Source organism: Oncorhynchus kisutch, linkage group LG18 (assembly GCF_002021735.2).
Source record: "Oncorhynchus kisutch isolate 150728-3 linkage group LG18, Okis_V2, whole genome shotgun sequence".
Taxonomy (NCBI): domain Eukaryota; kingdom Metazoa; phylum Chordata; class Actinopteri; order Salmoniformes; family Salmonidae; genus Oncorhynchus; species Oncorhynchus kisutch.
In genome coordinates, this window is record NC_034191.2 from 36,827,864 (window position 1) to 36,848,273 (window position 20,410).

Sequence of the window (20,410 nt, forward strand, 5' to 3'; positions counted from 1 at the left end):
ATCCTACAATGTGATTTTCTGGATTTTGTTTCTAATTTTGTGTGTCATAGTTGAAGTGTAACTATGATGAAAATTACAGGCCTCTCTCATCTTTTTAAGTGGGAGAACTTGCACAATTGGTGGCTGACTAAATACTTTTTTGCCCCACTGTATATATTTTTTTTATGTTCCCTTGAGGAAGGCACTTAATCCTAATTGCTTTTGTAAGTCGCTCTGGATAAGTGTCTGCTAAATGACAAAAATGTAAGAAAATGGTATTTTGTGAATGTGTTTTTAGATGTTTTGGATTTCAGTGATGTAGTGCTCATCTCTTCGTGTGCTTCTGTATGTGTACACATGTATGTGTGTACATGATGTGTTTACATGTATGTGTTTACATGATGTGCATGTTTGCATGCGTTTGTGTGCGTGTGTGTGTGTGTGTGTGCATATATCCAAGTGTATTTGTGTGGCGGGTGGTGTGTGCGTCAGCATGGCACGTGTCAGAGTGTGGTTAGGGATTATAAGGACTCAGGCCTGTTGCTCCACTTCCTTGATTACTACTGCTGTCTGCTGCCATATGGGCCGGGGGAGAGTGCCCAAGCCACTGTACACCCCCCCCTTACCCCACTCAACCCCCCCACCCATCCAGGCCCACCAGCACACCACCACACACACATTCTGTCAGGACAAATGGTCTCACACACACACACACACACACACACATACACACACACACACACACACACACACACACACACACACACACACACACACACACACACACACACACACACACACACACACACACACACACACACACACACACACACTCCAACGTGCCCCAGCACAAACAATAAAGCTGATATGTGCATTCATGCGTGGTCTCATATGCAATGCCTTATGGAGAGCAGAGTGGTCCTACCCTACCCTAACCTACCTAACCTACCCTAACCTGGTCTGTGTCTGGTACCTGCAGCACAACCCTGCCAATCAGACAGGCTCTATTTCTAGCAAGCAGTTTGAATGAATGGTTCAATCTATGAATTTAGATTGAGTCTGTCTAATAATAACATAACTATCGATTTATATTCCAGTAGTATTGTCAGAATTAGTGTAGTAGATGAGTTACTGATGTGTTCTAGAAATGTGAAAAGAAAGGAAAATATCCTCACACTGTTTAGATGCTCAGTGTGCAGCTGTTCTCCTTTCTTTTACATGGCATGTCTTTAACCTGATCTGTAACTGTGAAACCTGCTGAATCTGTGAATACACTTCACTCTGCATACCTTCATACATCCAGTTCAATCCAGTTGATTACCAACCAGAGCTCTTCCTCCAAACACACTGACACAATTGAAACATCACTTCTCTTCAGAGGAGTCAGGGGGGGGGGGGGCAAGGTTAGTAGACTTTAGACTTTAGAGAGATGTTAACTCTACCTCTGTCCACCACAGAATGCCCTCTCTAAATGGATGTACAGTACAAATACAAGTACATGTTGTCACCTGCTCCAAGAAGGACTGAAATGGGAGACATACGTGGTCAATCTTGCAGCTCTTATTTCTTGAAGGGGGGGGGGGGGGGGACTGGTGCAAATTATTAGCAATTCAGGGGGGGTCACAAATTCATTTGACAGATTATACATATATGATAAATGCGTTACACCCTGATCTGTTTCACCTGTCTTGTGCTTGTCTCCACCCCCCACCAGGTGTCTCCAATTTTACCACATTATCCCCTGTGTACTCATATCTGCATTTTATTTTGGTTTCTTGCCAGTTCGTCTTGTTTTGTCAAGTCGTCCCAGTGTGTTTCCTGTTTTTCCCTGCTCTCTAGTGTTTTGTTTCTAGCCATTCCGGTTCTGACCTTTCTGCCTGCCCTGACCCTGAACCTGCCTGCCGTTCTGTACCTGCCTGATTCAGACTTGGTTTATGAACTTCTTCCTGCCCTGACCCTGAGCTTGTCTGCCATCCTGTACCTGTCGGACTCTGACCTGGTTACAAACCTCTGCCTGTCCTCGACCTGCCCTTTGCCTGCCCCCTGTATTATAATAAATGATCTGAGAACTGAACCATCCGCTTCCTGTGTCTGCATCTGGGTTATATCCCGAGTTGTGATAAAATGTATACTAATAAAATATTGCAGGAATTGATACTAATAAGTACACTTATGCTATGTGACATAGTAGCATAGGTTGAAATGTAGTGGATTTGACCAAAAGATCATTGAAAAGGTCATTTGAAACATGGACTATATGCCTGAGTGAAGGCCCAGTGTACTTTGAAGCAGCATGGCAGGTGTTAACCTGCGTAATCCCCAGACAGGACAGTGTGGTCCAGGGCAAGACAGGGTGTCTACTCTAAACGCCGGTCATTAGCACAGTTAAACTGCTGCCTGCCCTGCTGACTCACCCAGTCCCAGACCCCACCTGCTGCCGTCTGCACAGGATTAGGAATCTGCCCATCTGCCCTCAGACGCAGTCAGCAGCACACGCGTCGTGAGTGTGTGTGTGTGTGTTTTACAGAGTAGTGGCATTGATTAAGACACAACCCAGACTCTGAGTATTGATTGCACACATACCGAGATTTAATAGACATCGACTGAGCCACAAATCCTGGCTGAGGACTGTGTATTAACACTGCAACACAATACGACATGTTGCCTTCAGTCTGTGTCTCCTTCAATATCCAATATCTCTACAAAACTAACTTTAGTCATTCAGGAATATTCATAATACAATCAACAACAAAACCTTTGCAAAAGAGACAGATGACATCATCTAACCATGAATGAACATGAAAACTTTGAAAGCATGATTTAATTACCATTATTATTAGTATGTCTCATATTGATATACAGCATAGCACACATTATCAGAGTTTGGCAGGACTGATTAGATGCATGACCAACGGCCAGATTCATTTATGAGTAAATATCTTAGTGAGCAGCACCAGACCTGCACGTTATAATGAGAAGGCCCAATATTTTCACACTGAAGCAATAGTTCATAGAGATAGTAATTCAAAGGTGTCTGGGCACAGGACATTTATACTTTACAACCCCTACCCATCTGTCTGATAAGAAACCCTACACAAGGCTTACTACATTGTAAATCTTTAACCGGCCCCATGCACATACAGCTGAAGTCGTAAGTTTACATACACCTTTGCCAAATACATTTCAACTCAGTTTTTGACAATTCCTGACATTTAATCCTAGTAAAAATTGCCTGTCTTAGGTCAGTTAGGATCACCACTTTATTTAAAGAATGTGAAATGTCAGAATAATAGTAGAGAGAATGTTTTATTTCAGCTTCTATTTCTTTCATCACATTCCCAGTGGGTCAGATGTTTACATACACTCAATTAGGATTTGGTAGCATTGTCTTTAAATTGTTTAACTTGGGTCAAACGATACAGGTAGACTTCCACAAGCTTCCCACAATAAGTTGGGTGAACTTTGGTCCATTCCTCCTGACAGAGCTGGTGTAACTGAGTCAGGTGTGTAGGCCTCCTTGCTCGCACATACTTCTTCAGTTCTGCCCACACATTTTCTATAGGATTGACGTCAGGGCTTAGTGACGGCCACTCCAATACCTTGACTTTGTTGTCCCAAAGCCATTTTGCCACAACTTTGGAATTATGCTTGGGGACATTGTCCATTTGGAAGACCCATTTGTGACCAAGCTTTAACTTCCTGACTGATGTCTTGAGATGTTGCTTCAATATATCTAGATAATTTTCCTACCTCATGATTCCATCTATTTTGTGAAGTGCACCAGTCCCCCCTGCAGCAAAGCACCCCCACAACATGATGCTGCCACCCCGTGCTTCACAGTTGGGATGGTGTTTTTCAGCTTCCAAGCCTCCCCCTTTTTCCTCCAAACATAACGATGGTCATTATGACCAAACAGTTCTATTTTTGTTTTATCAGACCAGAGGACATTTTTCCAAAAAGTATGAACTTTGTCCCCATGTGCAGTTGCAAACCGTAGTCTGGCTTTGTTATGGCGGTTTTGGACCAGTGACTTCTTCCTTGCTGAGCGGCCTTTCAGGTGATGTACCTGTTTGTACCTGTTTCCTCCAGCATCTTCACAAGGTCCTTTGCTGTTGTTCTGGGATTTATTTGCACTTTTCGCACCAAAGTATGTTCATCTCTTGGAGACAGAACGCGTCTCCTTCCTGAGCGGTATGACGGCTGCGTGGTCCCATGGTGTTTATACTTGCGTACTATTGTTTGTACAGATGAATATGGTACCTTCAGGGGATTTGGAAATTGCTCCCGAGGATGAACCAGGCTTGTGGAGGTCTACAATTTGGCTGATTTCTTTTGATTTTCCCATGATGTCAAGCAAAGAGGCACTGAGTTTGAAGGTAGGCCTTGAAATACATCCACAGGTACACCTCCAATTGACTCAAATCATGTCAATTAGCCTATCAGAAGCTTCTGAAGCCATGACATCATTTTCTAGAAATTTCCAAGCTGTTTAAAAGCACAGTCAACTTTAGTGTATGTAAACTTCTGACCCACTGGAATTGTGATATAGTGAATTATAAGTGAAATAATCTGCCTGTAAACAATTGTTGGAAAAAGGACTTGTGTCATGCACAAAGTAGATGTCCTAACCGACTTACCAAAACCATAGTTTGTTAACAAGAAATGTGTGGAATGGTTGAAAAACAAGTTTTAATGACTCCAACCTAAGTGTATGTAAACTTCCGACTTCAACTGTACACTGTAGTAGGAACCCTATCCTAACAAATGTACCCAGACTGAATGGCCTGTGATTACAAATGGCAATCTGGGATTGGTACATCTATTTTTGCTTTGTTTTTTGTTTGAATCACAGATTGCTCCTTTAATACATGTTCAACATGAGCTGTGCTATACTCCCATATCATTAACTTTAATTTATATTATACTCTATTGTACCTCAAACATTAAACAATGTATGTAACATAAAGCAGGAACCACTAATGAAAATATAAAGTGATGATATACACTGAGTGTACAAAACATTAGAAACACCTGCTCTTCACATGATATATCAAAACAAAATGTATTTGTCACATGCTCCGAATACAACTTGAAATGCGTACTTACAAATGCTTACTTAGAATATATATAAATATATAATAATAATATAAAACTAAAAAGTAACACAATAACAATAATGAGGCTATATACAGGGGGTACCGGTACCGAGTCGATGTGTGGGGGTACAGGTTAGTCAAGTTATTTTGTACATGGTGAACATGACAAATAAAATGTTATTTTATTTGATGTAGGTACGGATAAAGTGACTCTGTATGGATAATAAACAGCGAGTAGCAGCAGTAGAAAAACAATTTGAAATGTAACCTTTATTTAACTAGACAAGTCAGTTAATAACAAATTCTTATTTACAATGACGGCTTACCGGGGAACAGTGGGTTAACTGCCTTGTTCAAGGGCAGAATTACAGATTTTTACCTTGTCAGCTCGGGGATTCAATCAAGCAACCTTTTGGTTACTGGCCCAACGCTCTAACCACTAGGCTACCTGCGGCACCAAACAAAGGGGCAGCGTGTTAATGTAATAGTCTGGTGGCCATTTGATTAATTGTTCAGCAGTCTTATGGCTTGGGGGTAGAAGCTGTTAAGGAGCTTTTTGGTTCTAGACTTGGCACTCCGGTACTGCTTGCCGTGCGGTAGCAGAGAGTTGACTTGAGTGACTGGAGTCTTTGACTGAGACGGTGAATCCAGGTGAAATCTATGATCCCTTGTTGATGTCACTTGTTAAATCCCCTTCAATCAGTGTAGATGAAGGGGAGGAGAAAGGTTAAAGAAGGATTTTTAAGCCTTGAGACAATTGAGACATGGATTGTGTGCCATTCATAGGGTGAATGGGCAAGACAAAATATGTAAGTGCCTTTGAACGGGGTCTGGTAGTAGGTGCCAGGCGCACCGGTTTGAGTGTGTCAAGAACTGCAATGCTGCTGGGTTTTTCACGCTCAACAGTTTCCCATGTGTACCAAGAATAGTCCACCACCCAAAGGACATCCAGCCAACTTGACACTACTGTAGGAAGCATTGGAGTCAACGTGGCCCAGCATCCCTGTGGAGCGCATTTGACACCTTGTAGAGTTAATTTCCTGACAAACTGAGGCTATTCTGAGGGCAAAAAGGGTGCAACTCAATATTAGGAAGGTGTTCCTAATGTTTTGTACAGTCAGTGTATCTGTGCACACAGACTCACTACAGTCACTGCCTGGTTTAGTTTACACAGCGTAATCCCTACATCAGTCTAATTTCATTATTAACACAGCCTGACCTTGATACCACGACAACCACTGACATGGATATTAACACTTCACCATTAACCGTTTACGATTAAATGGAAATGCCAGTATTTGCAAGATTTACACATAAGGATAATCACATACAAAAACACAATCACACAAGACACATAAAGAAAACTATTGGAATTCAAATGTAAAACATAGCACAACAAAAGGGTTGAAAAAACTAAACACACACCTGTAAAAAGTATGTAGGTATGCAGCTGATAATGTCTCTGTGGACAGGTCCTACCCCACGCCCCTCCCACTATACCCCTCCCTTCCTCTCTCTCTACTTCCTCTCGTTCTCTACACTCCTTCATCAGGAATCACACAATTATTTTTCCTTCCGGCTATAGAAAAGGCACCCCAGTGGGGTCCAAACACCCTACCCTTCTCCTCGGGGGTTACCTGTTAATCCATCCATCAATCCCATCTATGTACGACGATGGTCCCTCCAGGTCCATCTGTCAATCATATCTCCCAGTGCCACAGAGATCTATGTTCCTGGGTACAACACTTCCCCATTGTATTGGAGAGCAGGCCCCTATATCTTATCAGTCATCAATTCATTCCAAACAGGTCCTTCATGTCCTTCCTATGGACTAGCGGACTCCCTCCATCCTCTCCCTTCCTCTGCCAATCTGACTACAAGCCCCACTATCCTCCCTTTATCCCGAGGTAAGATACTTACTTTTCAGATAAAGCATATTATGATAAATCGGCTGAACTCTGTGCGTGTGTGTGTGTGTGTTGGTGTTGGTGTCACAATGTGTGTATCGAACAAATACCATGAAGTCAGGGCTCTAGCAGCTGCACACTAACACTGTTGGGGTTTTGGGGGTTTTGGAGGAGGGGGTTGTTGTGTTTGGTTTGTATTTTTTGGCCCATGCTTAATGCAACCAATCACCAATGCGCTATATCGGTGACCTCTTAAACTTTGTAGTGATCATTGGGTAAGCTTCTCTTTCCTGTGCTAACACAATCTCTCTCTCTCTCTCTCTCTCTCTCTCTCTCTCTCTCTCACACACACACACACACACACACACACACACACACACACACACACACACGCACACACATTCCCTGAGAGCCATAGCACTGTCACCCATGAGCATAGGCCCTGTACATCCAAGGTATCACACACTCACATAAGTACACTCAAATTGTATACGCAACCAATCAAGGTTACATTGTCTTAACATGGCCTGGATGTTAAATAGAGATTAATATCCCTCACTAATAAGTCACATCCTCACATTCATGACCGTTTTTTCAGTGAGTCCCTGAATATCCACAGGCCTCTGCTTGTTTTACAACAAAAGGGCCCTGGAGGGGAAACTGGCTCCACAAACTAATGTTTTGACCCCAGTAAATATATCAATACATGTATAGGCCGATTACTACGTGTCTGGTGCAAATATATATATTATTACACATTTAGACATTGGTTTGGAAAGTAACATGTTTGCATTTTACCCGTTTTCTTTGTAGCCAGACAGGAACAATACGCATTGAAAGAGCTTACATTTTTGGTAATTAAATTAGACAAGAGCAACCATGCAACATATGGCTGCAGTCTTCTGACAAAGTGGGAGAGAAGTCGGGTCAAATGGGGAATAAAATTGTTTGGAGAAGATGAACATGTTATCAAAATACAACAGTTGTTATGCCTCTGAGACTGATTGCATGCCAGTTTAAAATAATATGATGTTTCTAAGTGGTGTGTGTGTGTGTGTGTGTGTGTGTGTGTGTGTGTGTGTGTGTGTGTGTGTGTGTGTGTGTGTGTGTGTGTGTGTGTGTGTGTGTGTGTGTGTGTGTGTGTGTGTGTGTGTGTGTGTGTGTGTGTGTGTGTGTGTGTGTGTGTGTGTGTGTGTGTGTGTGTGTGTGTGTGTGATTAGATATGGTAAGCCTCTTATGTGGTGGTTGTGTCCTGAATGTGTATCTGCCCTGGGTCCTAGTGCAACCATACCACAATTCATTGCACTGCACAGTACATTTCCAAGAGAATCACCTCCTAAAATATAAATTCACAACTGTTATTAGAGTTGTTATTGACAGCACAAAAGAACAATAGCAATACTTTCAGAAAATAAATCACCAGTTGACACGTTTCTGGAAGACTAGAAATATTATAATGATAGGCTACTGCCAAATGTCTCAAAATGCAGTGCTTCTTCATGCACAATTTGTAGGCTCTATATTTTTTTGTGTTTACAATGTCCTCCGTTTTAAATACAATTTTAGGATAAAGTAAAGTAGACTAGAATGAAAAAGAATGAATGAAGAAATAAGCTAGTGTAGGTCAAACACAAACACCTTAACCGAGCGTGTGTCTTTAACTTTTATCGAATTAATTCGATAACCCAAATGCATAACATTAGCATTTTATGCAACGAAATCGTAAATAAAAACTAAAGAAATCAGAAAAAGTGTGGAATTTTCAATGTTGGGCAAGGAAATATGCCTAACCAAAAGTCAATAACTTACATGAATACAATTTGGTTGTCTTTGAAAAGGCTACCGGTTTGATCATGGTAAAAATAATATAACAATCAGGAAATGCGTGGAAAAACGTACATCATTAATATTAAATACTATATTTGAAAAGCTTTTGTACGGGTTAATTGTTTCTCCCAACGCATAAAAGCATATCCTAAAATTGTAGTGAAGGAATGGTAAGAGAGCGAGACCTAGAAGCGCAGACGAGCAGGTGCACGTGAGTGCGCGTGTAGGCCTACTCTGACACGCGCTCTTTGTTTTGCTCCTCAGAAAGTATGTAACAAGGAGTTTTAGTCTTTAACCATCGACTGTTGCGCTTCTTGTCATATTTACAAGCAATAGGCTAATTCGATCGTCAGCTTTCGGTATTATCTATATGAAATGGAAAGACAAAAACCATACCTGATAGCCTAGTTGAGCAGGTGATGTGGCCTCTTGAAACACATATTCCAAATTGGACTGTTAAAACAACACACATACTCACGCTGTGCGCACGGACAGATGCCGCAGGTAAAGACGTTTATTTGAGATTTAAAATGTTCAACATGCGGGTATAGTCTCTCTCTCTTTATATCTCCGCCGTGGCTTTACAGATTCAGATAAACCCCTTATACAGTTTGGGCAGTACATGGGTCTGTGTGGATTTTAAACTATAAGAAATCCGATTCAATTAACAAGAGCAGAGAATCGGCTTTGGACACTGTGAAATTGTCTGGCCACAGGGATAGGATGAGACACAGGCCAACAATCGCAGGATGGACAACAACTCATCGCATTTAAATAAATCACCAAGACTTTACAGTCCATTTGCATCACCGGGGTAGATTTCTACAACGAATAAAAACACTGGACAAAGTAACCTAAAGCAACGCAATGTTCTCAGTTCCAACTCAACAACAAGTGGCTTTGCGGTTTATTATAACTTTTTGTCCAATCTTAATGCTGTCTTCAACATTGTTTTACACCACAACCGACAAAACTATCAATCAAAACATTATGGTCATGATTTACAATTAAATGCGCCGAGGGACATGCGCTAACGAGTACAATTTATAGACTTCTGCAAGTTTGCCTATAATAATTCACCCACTTATTTGGAATGAAATGCACCAAGAGACTCTAAAAATGTATGGCTTTAAATTGCAGTCATGACCATAATGTTGATAGCATGTTACTATTTTGATAGACAATAATAAGATGCGCTGTTATCCCTATTAATGATAATATTACAACAAATAACATCATACCATTATTATTATTAATATCATAATTATAAGTATTAATATTGTTATTATTATTACTACAGAAAGATGAATAGTAAAAGAGGGAGTATGTTGGGGATCAGTAGGGGGTTTAATAGAGAACAACGCGGTCCTTTATGTAGTTTTAATCCTGCTTGTACACCCACCCCACCCCAGCCCCTTCCATCCCTTGAATTTCCTCACTCAGACTACATCGCCCAATTACTTCTGTGTTTTTAAAGCGGTGTAAAATGTACGAAATGTACTCTTCTGATGGCTATCAAGCTTTCCCTGACAGTGCAGCACTGTTATTCAACTCCCAAAAGTCCTCTACGTCTCCTGGGAAATGACTTCAACAGAGTTGCTAGCTTTTGTCTTTAACAATTCAAAACGGACTCTTATAACACACCAAACGTATAGGCTACTCAGAAATGATGAGTGGCACATCTATTTAATTTCATGTAAAATGTTATGTTTTGGTTAAGTGGATTGGTAGGCTATGCAGTTACTGTACGTTTTAATTCAAAATTGTTATACCAAAAGAGAGAGAGGGAGAGAGAGAGAGAGAGAGAGAGAGAGAGAGAGAGAGAGAGAGAGAGAGAGAGAGAGAGAGAGAGAGGGAGGGAGGGGTCAGAGTCTACTCGTCGCAAGAACTTCACTCTAATTAGCCAACTTCTTTCTTGGTTCGCTCAGTTCCGCGTTCTCACCCCAGCTTATCGCCACTCACGGGAAGCACGACTCGATCCTCTTTGCTTCAACAGACAGGCTCTAGCTCAGTCCAGGGAACGCTAGATCTGACACCGGAAGAATAAGGAACCATACCTTCCCTTCTTGACGCCGATGCGCACTTCGAAAGCGCACGTCTTGGATTGAAAGGTTCATCACAATTAGAATGGTGATCATACCACTGGCTAGTGTGTTTAATTGTTGGTTTCAGGCTACTTTGTAAGTGAAATTGAAAGAATACACCGGCACCACAATACCTATTGAATAGATGTGCTTTGAAAGAGCTTGATCAACAGGTGTGAAGGCAGCAGAACAAGGAGGCGCCCTGCACCTGCACTCTTTACCAGTGAGTAGAGTGGTACTACTGTAGCCTCAAAAGTTTGCAAAGTACTGCAAGAGGGTCAGAGACAAAGGAGGAAAACAAAAAGCCGATTGGCATTTATAAAGAAAAACAAGTGATAGAGAGAAAGAGAGAGGGAGGGACAGAGAGAGAGGAAGAGAGAAAGCGGGACAACCCTTGGAGAATAGCAGAAGACCCGGCCCCCGGCCTGAGTGTAAGAGAGAGAGAGAGGGCGAGGGAGCGTTTTAAAGCCGGCACAGGCATGATGTCCTACATTAAGCAGCCTCATTACGCCGTGAACGGGTTAACTCTGTCTGGTCCTGGCATGGATCTACTACACTCTGCCGTCGGATACCCAAGTAAGTCATATTTGTAACTTTTTCATGTTTTAGAACTGTTTGTCTCAACAATTGCCTGAATTCCAAGCGGTACTGATAACATATCCACGAGCAACGAGTGCGTAAAAGGAACAGTGCACAACATCCCCATTATGTTGTTTACGTTCTTATTGTTAGACTTATGACGGCGAATTGTGGATAATATATAGTCATACTACAGACACCATGTATTATTCTTAGCTGATCACATGTTGAGGGTCATCACTCACATTGTTTCAAATGGAAATGCCTTCATGCTCACGTACAACAAACCATGTTTGTATTTTTAAAGATGTGGTCAACGTCCATAGTAACTTGTTTCAAGGGCCTTGGAGTAAAATGCCAGCTTTAAAATGAGATGACCTATATACTTCATGTGTAAATGGTAACAACTATTTGTATGGAAAAAAATTCAGATGTTTGATGTTTTATTTTTGAACACCAGTCTAATTCACAAAGACCTGTAGTTCTAGATATTTTCGGTTCCTGTCAGTTGTGAAATCAAGGTTTATAGAGCTCTACCTTCATGTGAAAACATTCATGTTTTATCAAGATACGTTTCTTCCCTTTATCGAACATATTTTATTTAGTGTTTGTTTATGTTTTATAAAGCAACAGTGTTAAGCTGAATTCATGTATAATGAAGAGATAGGAGAAAAATGTAGAACACTCGAACATTAAATAAAAAACATTTGTAATAAAGGAAAATATATATATATATATATATATATATATATATATATATATATAGCCTAAATATAGGCTAGAGACATATGTTTATTTTCTATAACATTGGAAACAAAGGACCCATGGATATACAATATATGTTTTAATAGAGAACATCATATATACCTCAGTATAAGTAGTTATTAGTAACATTATATTACACGAATATATACGAATTAAATTCTAAATGAGCCTAATGGAATTTAGACTGTTATTTAACTATGCAATTTGACAAAAGTTTTACACCAAACAAGTGATTCACAGTTCGTTCTTCCGTTCTATTTTTCTCATGTTCCATTTGAAAGCATTCTGTCCAAGGGGGAAAAGGTTCACAAAACCAAATATATGATGAGTTAACGAAATATAATGTGTATTTTAGACATCCCCAGAAAGCAGCGTCGGGAAAGGACCACGTTTACGCGCGCGCAGTTAGACATCTTGGAGGCACTGTTTTCCAAAACGCGCTACCCCGACATCTTCATGAGGGAAGAAGTGGCCCTCAAGATCAACCTACCAGAGTCTCGTGTACAGGTAATAAACAGGATATATATATTTGCATGCATAAATGCCCACTAGAATTGGTCAAATGATCTTGCAAAAATGAAAGTGTGGGTCAAATGTCTATTTACAAATCTTCAGTGATTGTTTGGCCAGAATGGGAGCTGAGTTGTCTGAGAACTCACCACGTGCTCCTCCACAGGTATGGTTCAAGAACCGCCGTGCTAAATGCCGCCAGCAGGCACAGCAGAGCACAGGCCAGTCTAAACCTCGTCCACCCAAGAAGAAGGCCTCTCCAGCCCGGGAGGCCAACTCTGAGGCCAGTGTCAACACCAACGGGTCCTACAGTCCAGTACCCCCTCCCCTTGGCCCCGCCATCACCCCCAGCTCCAGCAGTGCCAACGCGACCGTGTCCATTTGGAGCCCTGCCTCCATCTCCCCGCTGCCAGACCCCCTGTCAGCCTCCACCACGCCCTGCATGCAGCGCTCCTCTGCCTACCCCATGACCTACACCCAGGCCCCGGCCTACACCCAGAGCTACGCAGGCTCGTCCTCCTACTTCACTGGCCTGGACTGCAGCTCCTACCTGTCTCCCATGCACTCACAGCTCTCCGCCACCGGGGGCGCCCTCAGCCCCATCACCTCCATGGGCGGGCACCTCGGCCAGTCCCCTGCCTCTCTGTCTTCGCAGGGCTACACAGCCGCCTCGCTGGGCTTCGGGGCCGTCGACTGCCTGGACTACAAGGACCAAGCTGCCTCCTGGAAACTCAACTTCAACGCAGCTGACTGCCTGGACTACAAAGACCAGAACTCCTGGAAGTTCCAGGTCTTGTAGGTTGGAGGAGGTAAGGAAGGGACCAGCCAGGAGAAGCTCCCATTCCATTCAGTGTTAAAGACTTGGACACATAGATGGTCAACTAATCATTTCAGTCCACGAACTCAATGACTGAGAAAATGTCATTATTTTTTGTTTTATGGAAAGCAATGTGGAAGCAGATCCACTGATGTTGGGCTTTGTGATTTTTTGTGAAGGTGACAAGAATCAATATTGTTAAATCAATGATATCCAATCAATACAGTATTATCAACGTGAGGATGCACAATCAATGGGACATTGAGGTAATAAAGTTAGTCATATAGAAGTGATGACAAACAAATCGACATGTAAGAAGATAATTGAGATACTAAAATTGAGAACTGATTTTAAAAAGGAATACATACCACACGATTGAAAGCAATACCTGTAGAATGAAATTAATTTGATGATTACATTTTGAAAAACAGCATAATTAACAAAGGTCCATTCTTGTATGCCATAATCAGGGTTTTGAGGACCAAATGAATAGAGATTTGCAATTTGAAGGCTGGATGATGTATCAATTTGATGGAGAGAACAAAACGGATATTAAAAAAAGGATATTAAATATTGGTTGCAATGAATCCCATTGGTCAGGTAGCTGATAGTCAACCCCAAGTTGATTTCTGAACAAGATCTGTCACTCTTTTAGTGGTCTTGTTGTGCTTAATGGTAACCTAGAATTAGAATGGAAAAGTGGAATTCCACCCCCAAGATGGGTGGGCTGGCCTTGACTTTAGACCAAATTGGATTCAGTGGTTATTTTTGTCATTACTTCAGGACAATTGAACGTTGTGTCCATTGTAATGAAGAAAATGACCCTGCCTTGAATTTGATATTGAACAAACAGAGGGAGTTCCAGCAATAGGTGGAGACTGACTCCAATGGGGACAATGTTGTTTTCTTTTTCCCTCTGTCATTCCTTTTATGGTTTATTTTTGTTATGAAGCTGCTTTTCATATTTGGTGAATTGAGAGATCCTGGAGCCAAACAGACAGACACACGGACGTGCATGGGTTTCTCAATAAGCAAGAGGGGATGGGTAAAGCAAGGATAACCTTTGGTACTGTCAAGAAGAGATCATAGGCTGTTGTTGTATCCTTTTACCCAGTAGCTTTGAAGGGAGGGGACCCTCGGCAGACAGTGTGTTAGAGTGAAGTGGGGTAAAGGGGTAAAGGAGGGGGGCTGGGTTTAGGGTGATAGGGTTAGTAACAAACCTCTTGTCTTTGAGCACCAATCGTGGAATGAATCACATCTGGGCACAAGGCATTCTGGGATATGCAAGGATGACAAATGTGCAGCCTTTGCGTTTCTATCCAACTGTGTTTGTTGGGCGGGGAGGGGGGGGGGGGGGGGGGGGGGGGGCTTTGACGATTACTTCACCAGTACTTAAATACTACATTTCCCCTTAATGACTAAACTAACCCTGTTGCCGAATATACTGTTACAATGAGATATTTGCAGGAGAGAAGACTCAACAGTAGAAAGGGAAGGGTCTGGCCATGACTGCGCTACCCTTGCACAGAAAGCACGGACCATCTCTCAGTTGTTACCTGTAAAGAAGCGAGGGGTACCATTTTGTGTTGATGTATCGTTTCATCTTTTTGTATTAGAGTATAACATATTATGTTTCTTTAAATTTGTGAGTCCTTTGAAGTAAAATTGTGGTAATTTGTTTGCGGTTAATATTATCATTATTACTATAATTATTATTATTATTAATTCTAAAGCTATTATGAATATTGCTATTATTCTGTTTATGTCGTTCTTTTTGTAAATATTAAACTTCACTTGAAAATGCAATCACGTCTGGTACCAACAATGTGTTACACAGACACACCACGCAAATTTCTAGAAGACTGGCAATTTTAATTTTAATTTTTTTCTGTTTTCTGGTCTCTTCTTTTCTGAACAACGTTTTTCAAACTCAGGGGTTTATCCAATAAAGTTAGTGGTGAGAGCATACAACGCTCTGTATACTTCCTGATCATCCACATTCATTATTTGCATTCTAATCTATGCTTTTTTTTCTGACATGAATGACTCCCCCTCTTTAGTATTAGTATATCGGACATATCTCCTGTGTGTTGGCCCACCCCCCACTTCTACATGGGATAGCTATTGAGTTTTAAGACATTAAACAACTGAAGAAAATCCATGTGGTCATTGTGTTTTGTGCTCACGTTCCAGTGCCCTGAGCCTCACAACAGGCTAAAAGACTGTGGTTGATGGATACAGTACCACTAACAGGAGTAGTATAACTGTATTATCCAAGAGAAAAATTGCTTTGCAGCTACGAAAATAACATTTAATCAAAGACCAGTATAGTCAAAGATTATCCCTATACAATGATTACATCTAGTTCATGTGCTGAAAAACTCATTCACCACAGATCAAATCAAATATGCAACATTCCTCTTTTAAAACTGCTATATAAATGCTTGCATAATAACCACGTGCATAAAAATGGGCCCCAACAAAGTAATAAGACAATCCTATCAGTGTGCAAATGAACAGCAGCAGTCCAACCTCATTGGACACTTTAGCGGCACTCATCCAACCAATAAGAATGAAGCAACTGCTATTATGCTATTAAGATCGCATGCCTCTCCTAGATCCCTTTCCCACATGTGTTATCCTGTTGTATCCCTGTATCCCTGCAAAGAGAGCAGGAAGTAAAGTATCTATCGTACATACACAGAGTGGGATTGAAAAGTGACGTCCGGGGACACTACTCTAATCCATGCAAACGTTTGAGAGGGTAGATGTTGAGAGGAGAAAGGACAGAGTGGATGCAAGTTATGAAGATTAGAAGTAGGCCTAAGTCTGCGGGGGCCCATTGATTAACCTCCTAAAAACAGAGAGAGGTAGGGATTTGGATGGCTAACATTTATTTCCATGTGTTTTATTAGTAAGTCAGCTATACCAGTGTTCTGAAAAGTGCACTGGACAGGTTGTAAAAAGATCAATGCACGTAACAAACAAAAAAAGATCTGGGACCATATTCACAAAGCGTCTCAGAGCAGGAGTGCTGATCTAGGATCAGAGTCCTTCCTGTCTATATAATCTTATTCATTATTATCCAAAAGACCAAACCAATCCTAGATGATTCTAAATTAAACTTTGCATAACCATCTAGAAGACTAATTCTGTACCTGTTCTATGAGTCAATTGTGATATTTGTTGATTTGTATAAAAAAAATACTTCCACACTATCAACTGAGTACGGCATTGACATATTTGGGTCAAAGTTTGTTTTAGGGCTGGAATGGCACAGCATCTCTGTTCGGATCTTTGCATTTCAACATGATGTCCACAGAGAGAGTTACAAAGATTATATCATCTATGTAACTCCCTTTTATTTTTTTAAGGAACTCAGCTTTCAAGAGTAAGAAAGTAGAATGCACAAGGTGCAATTTCCAAATAGGGTAGTGCATCATCAGTTTTCTTCTTCTCGTGTCAGTCATTGTATACCTTACAGAGCTATTTATAACTTGTCAGAAATGTCCAGATCAACTAGCCCATGTCAGCTAACATTTTTTCGCCCATAGATATTGTTGTAATGTTAAATTCTCTCAAATATCATATGAACGCACATAAGACATGGCAATATGTGTAGAATTGCAGAAAATGAGCTTAAAACCTGCAAAATGTTCTCTCTCACAGTTTGTATCATGTGAACAGTGCTCGAATAACAAGAGGGAATATTTTGTGTCACGAACCGTGCTTGTTCCCATAGAAATAGACATGGCACATGGGCGGGAGGGGGGGGGGATGTTCCCTTAGTGATAGAAGGGGGGCCTGAGTGAAACATCTTTGGAAACCCCTGACATAGATGGTAAGGATACCCAAAAGGATAGGAGATATCTAGTCAGTTGCACAACTGAGTGCATCCTCTGGTTCAGAGAGGTACGCTGCCTTAATCGACATCATCAGGGCCCAGTGAGCAGTTGTTGTTGGGGGTTAACTGTTAACTTCAGCTACTGGTCCAATGCTCTTAACCGCTAGGTTACCTGCCGTCCGTATTCATTTACGTGTCTATAGTCAGGGAGCGGAGAGACGAACGGTAGAGAGAGAGAGACAAAAAGGAGGGAGAGGAATAGAGAGAGGGATAAAGAGATATGAGAAATGAGAGACAAGGCAGGAGAGGAAAGCGAGATGAGAAGTAAGGAGATGGATATGAGATGAGAAAGAGGAGTAGAGCGATGGAGGAAACAGATGAGAGGACCAGAACCTCCCCCATGGTAATCCCTGGGAGCAGCATATGGACTAGTAAAGCACAGAGACAGAGTGGGACAGAGCAGGAGACAGATACACTTGGGACTTAAAAATATGATTCATTTCTTTGCCTCTAATCCCTGGCAAACAAGCTGGCCACCGGGCTGTTCTGTAAATACTGTAATCATCCTGCGGCCAGGCCGGCGGCCCTACGAGACGTAGCCAGCCCTACAGTCCAATTTCCTCTTAATCGATTCCTAATCTCAACAACCCAACAACTCACCCCCCAGTCCACCCCAACATTCTGCACGAAGGGGGTGGGTGGTTTGTAAGGAGTAAAAGCAAATGAAAAATAAATCACATTTCCCAATTCTGTTCTGTCTGAGGCATAGTTTCACAGTGATGAATTGGCGTCATGTAAGAATTGAGTTGGGGGGACCATTGTTTGTGAGAACATGATGGCATGAAGGACGCTTGGGTTCTCTGGCTTTGGGTTCTAGACTACTCTCTGTGATAAGTTGGATGGAACTAGAAAGTGTGGGGGCAGGGATGGTGGTGGAGGGGTGTGTGTGTGTGTGGGGGGGGGGGGGGGGTAAAGGTAAATAAAAATTTCCCAATTATGCTCTGCTCTGCTCAGAGGCATAGTTTCACAGAGATAAATTGGGGTCACATAGGAGTTGGGAGGGAGGAACATTGTTTGTGAGAACACGGTGGCATGCTTGTGTTCTTTTGATTCAAGACTGGGTTCCAGGCAGGGTTCTTGACTGCTCTCAGGGATAGGTTGGATGGTTCTTTATCTACAATCGTTTATCATTTATTGTTGGGTGAGACAACTGAGAGGTTATGTGAACAGAAAGGAGCCAATCAAAGGATACTGGATACCACATGCTTTGTTTGTAAATAAAGCTGATTAAAAGTCCATTCCAATTCTATAGGTGCAAAATTGATTTATTGAAAGGAGGAAAATCCAATGAATTTGTTCATCTCATGAAAGTTAAGTTTTAATTGTTTTTTTCCTTCAAAATAAAGTCCAAAATAAGACTTAAAAGAGGAAGAAGACACTGAGAAAGAAAGTTACTTTTTGTAGATAAGAGAAGATGGAGAAAATTTGTCTGCCTTTGTTTTAAATACCATCTGTGATAATTTACAATCCCCCAAAGCCTGTATTCTCTATGACATAAAGCCTAATCCTAATATGCTATTGGTTGTAAATTTACATCTAAATATGACCAACAATAACAAATAGCTTATGTCTATCCCTGTCAAGCTTCATATGCCATTCACTGTATTTCTCTTCAATCAACCAAATGACATCACGGATGCCCATTTGAATCTTTAAATAGTGTTCTAATTCTGATATTGGTTGTTTGATATGACAAGGCTGAAAATCTCTTTTTACTAATAAAACTGCAGTATGAATGTAATCATATTCTATCATTATCACTGTAATTACTGTTCATTCCATCATATTGCAGATTGAGGGCCTCTTTTTACATTGTGAGGATACACTTTATAAAGGTGCTTTTAATGTTCGATTTCGCTGTACGATTTTAATTAGCTATCTTCTTTTTTTTTCATTTCCCCTCCCTCTTGTTTTTGTTTCTTTGTTAGTACGATTTTATGACGTGAAGCCCGTTGTTACTGGTATTAAGAAGTCCTACACTAATAAAGTTATTATTATTATTTTAATGAAAATGTTCTGTGATGATTACTGTCATGATTCATCTAAAATAGAATTGTAACAGGAATGACCTCACTCCATCATTTGTTTAAAGGATAAATACAGTATGCTCAATTCAAATTCATGTAGTAATAAGATCAGTATTATGGTTAGGTCTCTCACTGGATCAACACTTGACTGAGAATCATGTTATATACTTTTACTAAGTCAATAAGGGGGCTTAAAGTTCAACACCTAGTTATAATTGAGAGTAAAAGTCAGAGTTCGGATCCAAGATTATTGTTCATGTCTTGGACTGAGATTATTGTCCGGATTAGATTTGTTTATGAGAGAAGTCTGATTTTGGCTTAGTCAGGGTTGGAGGAGGGAGGGAAAGAAGGTAGGTCAGCCTTAGAATTAGGGTTAAATTGAAGTAGAACTAACTAGGGGATTGTGGTTCCTTCTCTGACTTGGAGAGAATACTCAAACAGGAGCACCAGGCCAACCTGTTCCGATGTCTGCCAGTAAACATGTCCACTATCATCCTTAGTCCCCCTCTCCTGTCCTGTCGCCCTGTCCTGGCCCCCTGGCCTGTGTCCAAGTGTCCACATGTCCACACTTCTTCTCACCTCTCCTTGCACTTTGTTATTTTTACTGATCTAATTTAGAGAATGTCCCAATCCTCTTAGTGTTTTAGTGTTTTGCCCCTTCAGCGCTTTGCTAAGTGAATTAGACAGGATTACAGTCTCCCTCTCTCTCTCTCTCTCTCTCTCTCTCTCTCCTTCCTCCTATCTCTCTCTCTTGTCTATGGTGTCGCTGTCTCTCCAGCCTTTCTTCCTCTCCATCTCCATGTTCTTCTCTTCTCTTGACATCGTTCTCTCTGCTGGCAGGATTACTGTCCTTCTCTCTCCAGATGACAAATTGGTTCCAACATTACCCATGACAGCTGCCCTCGAAGCCCAGTG

The 20,410-nt window shown here is 41.3% G+C and overlaps 1 protein-coding gene across 1 annotated transcript; it reads left to right on the top strand.

Annotated features, from left to right (window-relative positions):
* Positions 1-10,717: 10,717 nt before the first annotated feature.
* LOC109908903 (homeobox protein otx5-like) lies at positions 10,718-14,907 on the top strand. Its single transcript, XM_031795257.1, has 3 exons — positions 10,718-11,469; positions 12,593-12,744; positions 12,914-14,907. The coding sequence occupies exons 1-3, from the start codon at positions 11,373-11,375 to the stop codon at positions 13,544-13,546; spliced, it is 882 nt and encodes a 293-aa protein (XP_031651117.1). The 5' UTR covers positions 10,718-11,372; the 3' UTR covers positions 13,547-14,907.
* The last annotated feature ends 5,503 nt before the right edge of the window (positions 14,908-20,410 follow it).

Coding starts and splice junctions, on each gene's coding strand:
- LOC109908903 (XM_031795257.1), top strand. CDS start 11,373: ATGATGTCCTACATTAAGCAGCCTCATTACGCCGTGAACGGGTTAACT. Junction 11,470..12,592: donor CTCTGCCGTCGGATACCCAA/GTAAGTCATATT, acceptor TGTGTATTTTAG/ACATCCCCAGAAAGCAGCGT. Junction 12,745..12,913: donor TACCAGAGTCTCGTGTACAG/GTAATAAACAGG, acceptor GCTCCTCCACAG/GTATGGTTCAAGAACCGCCG.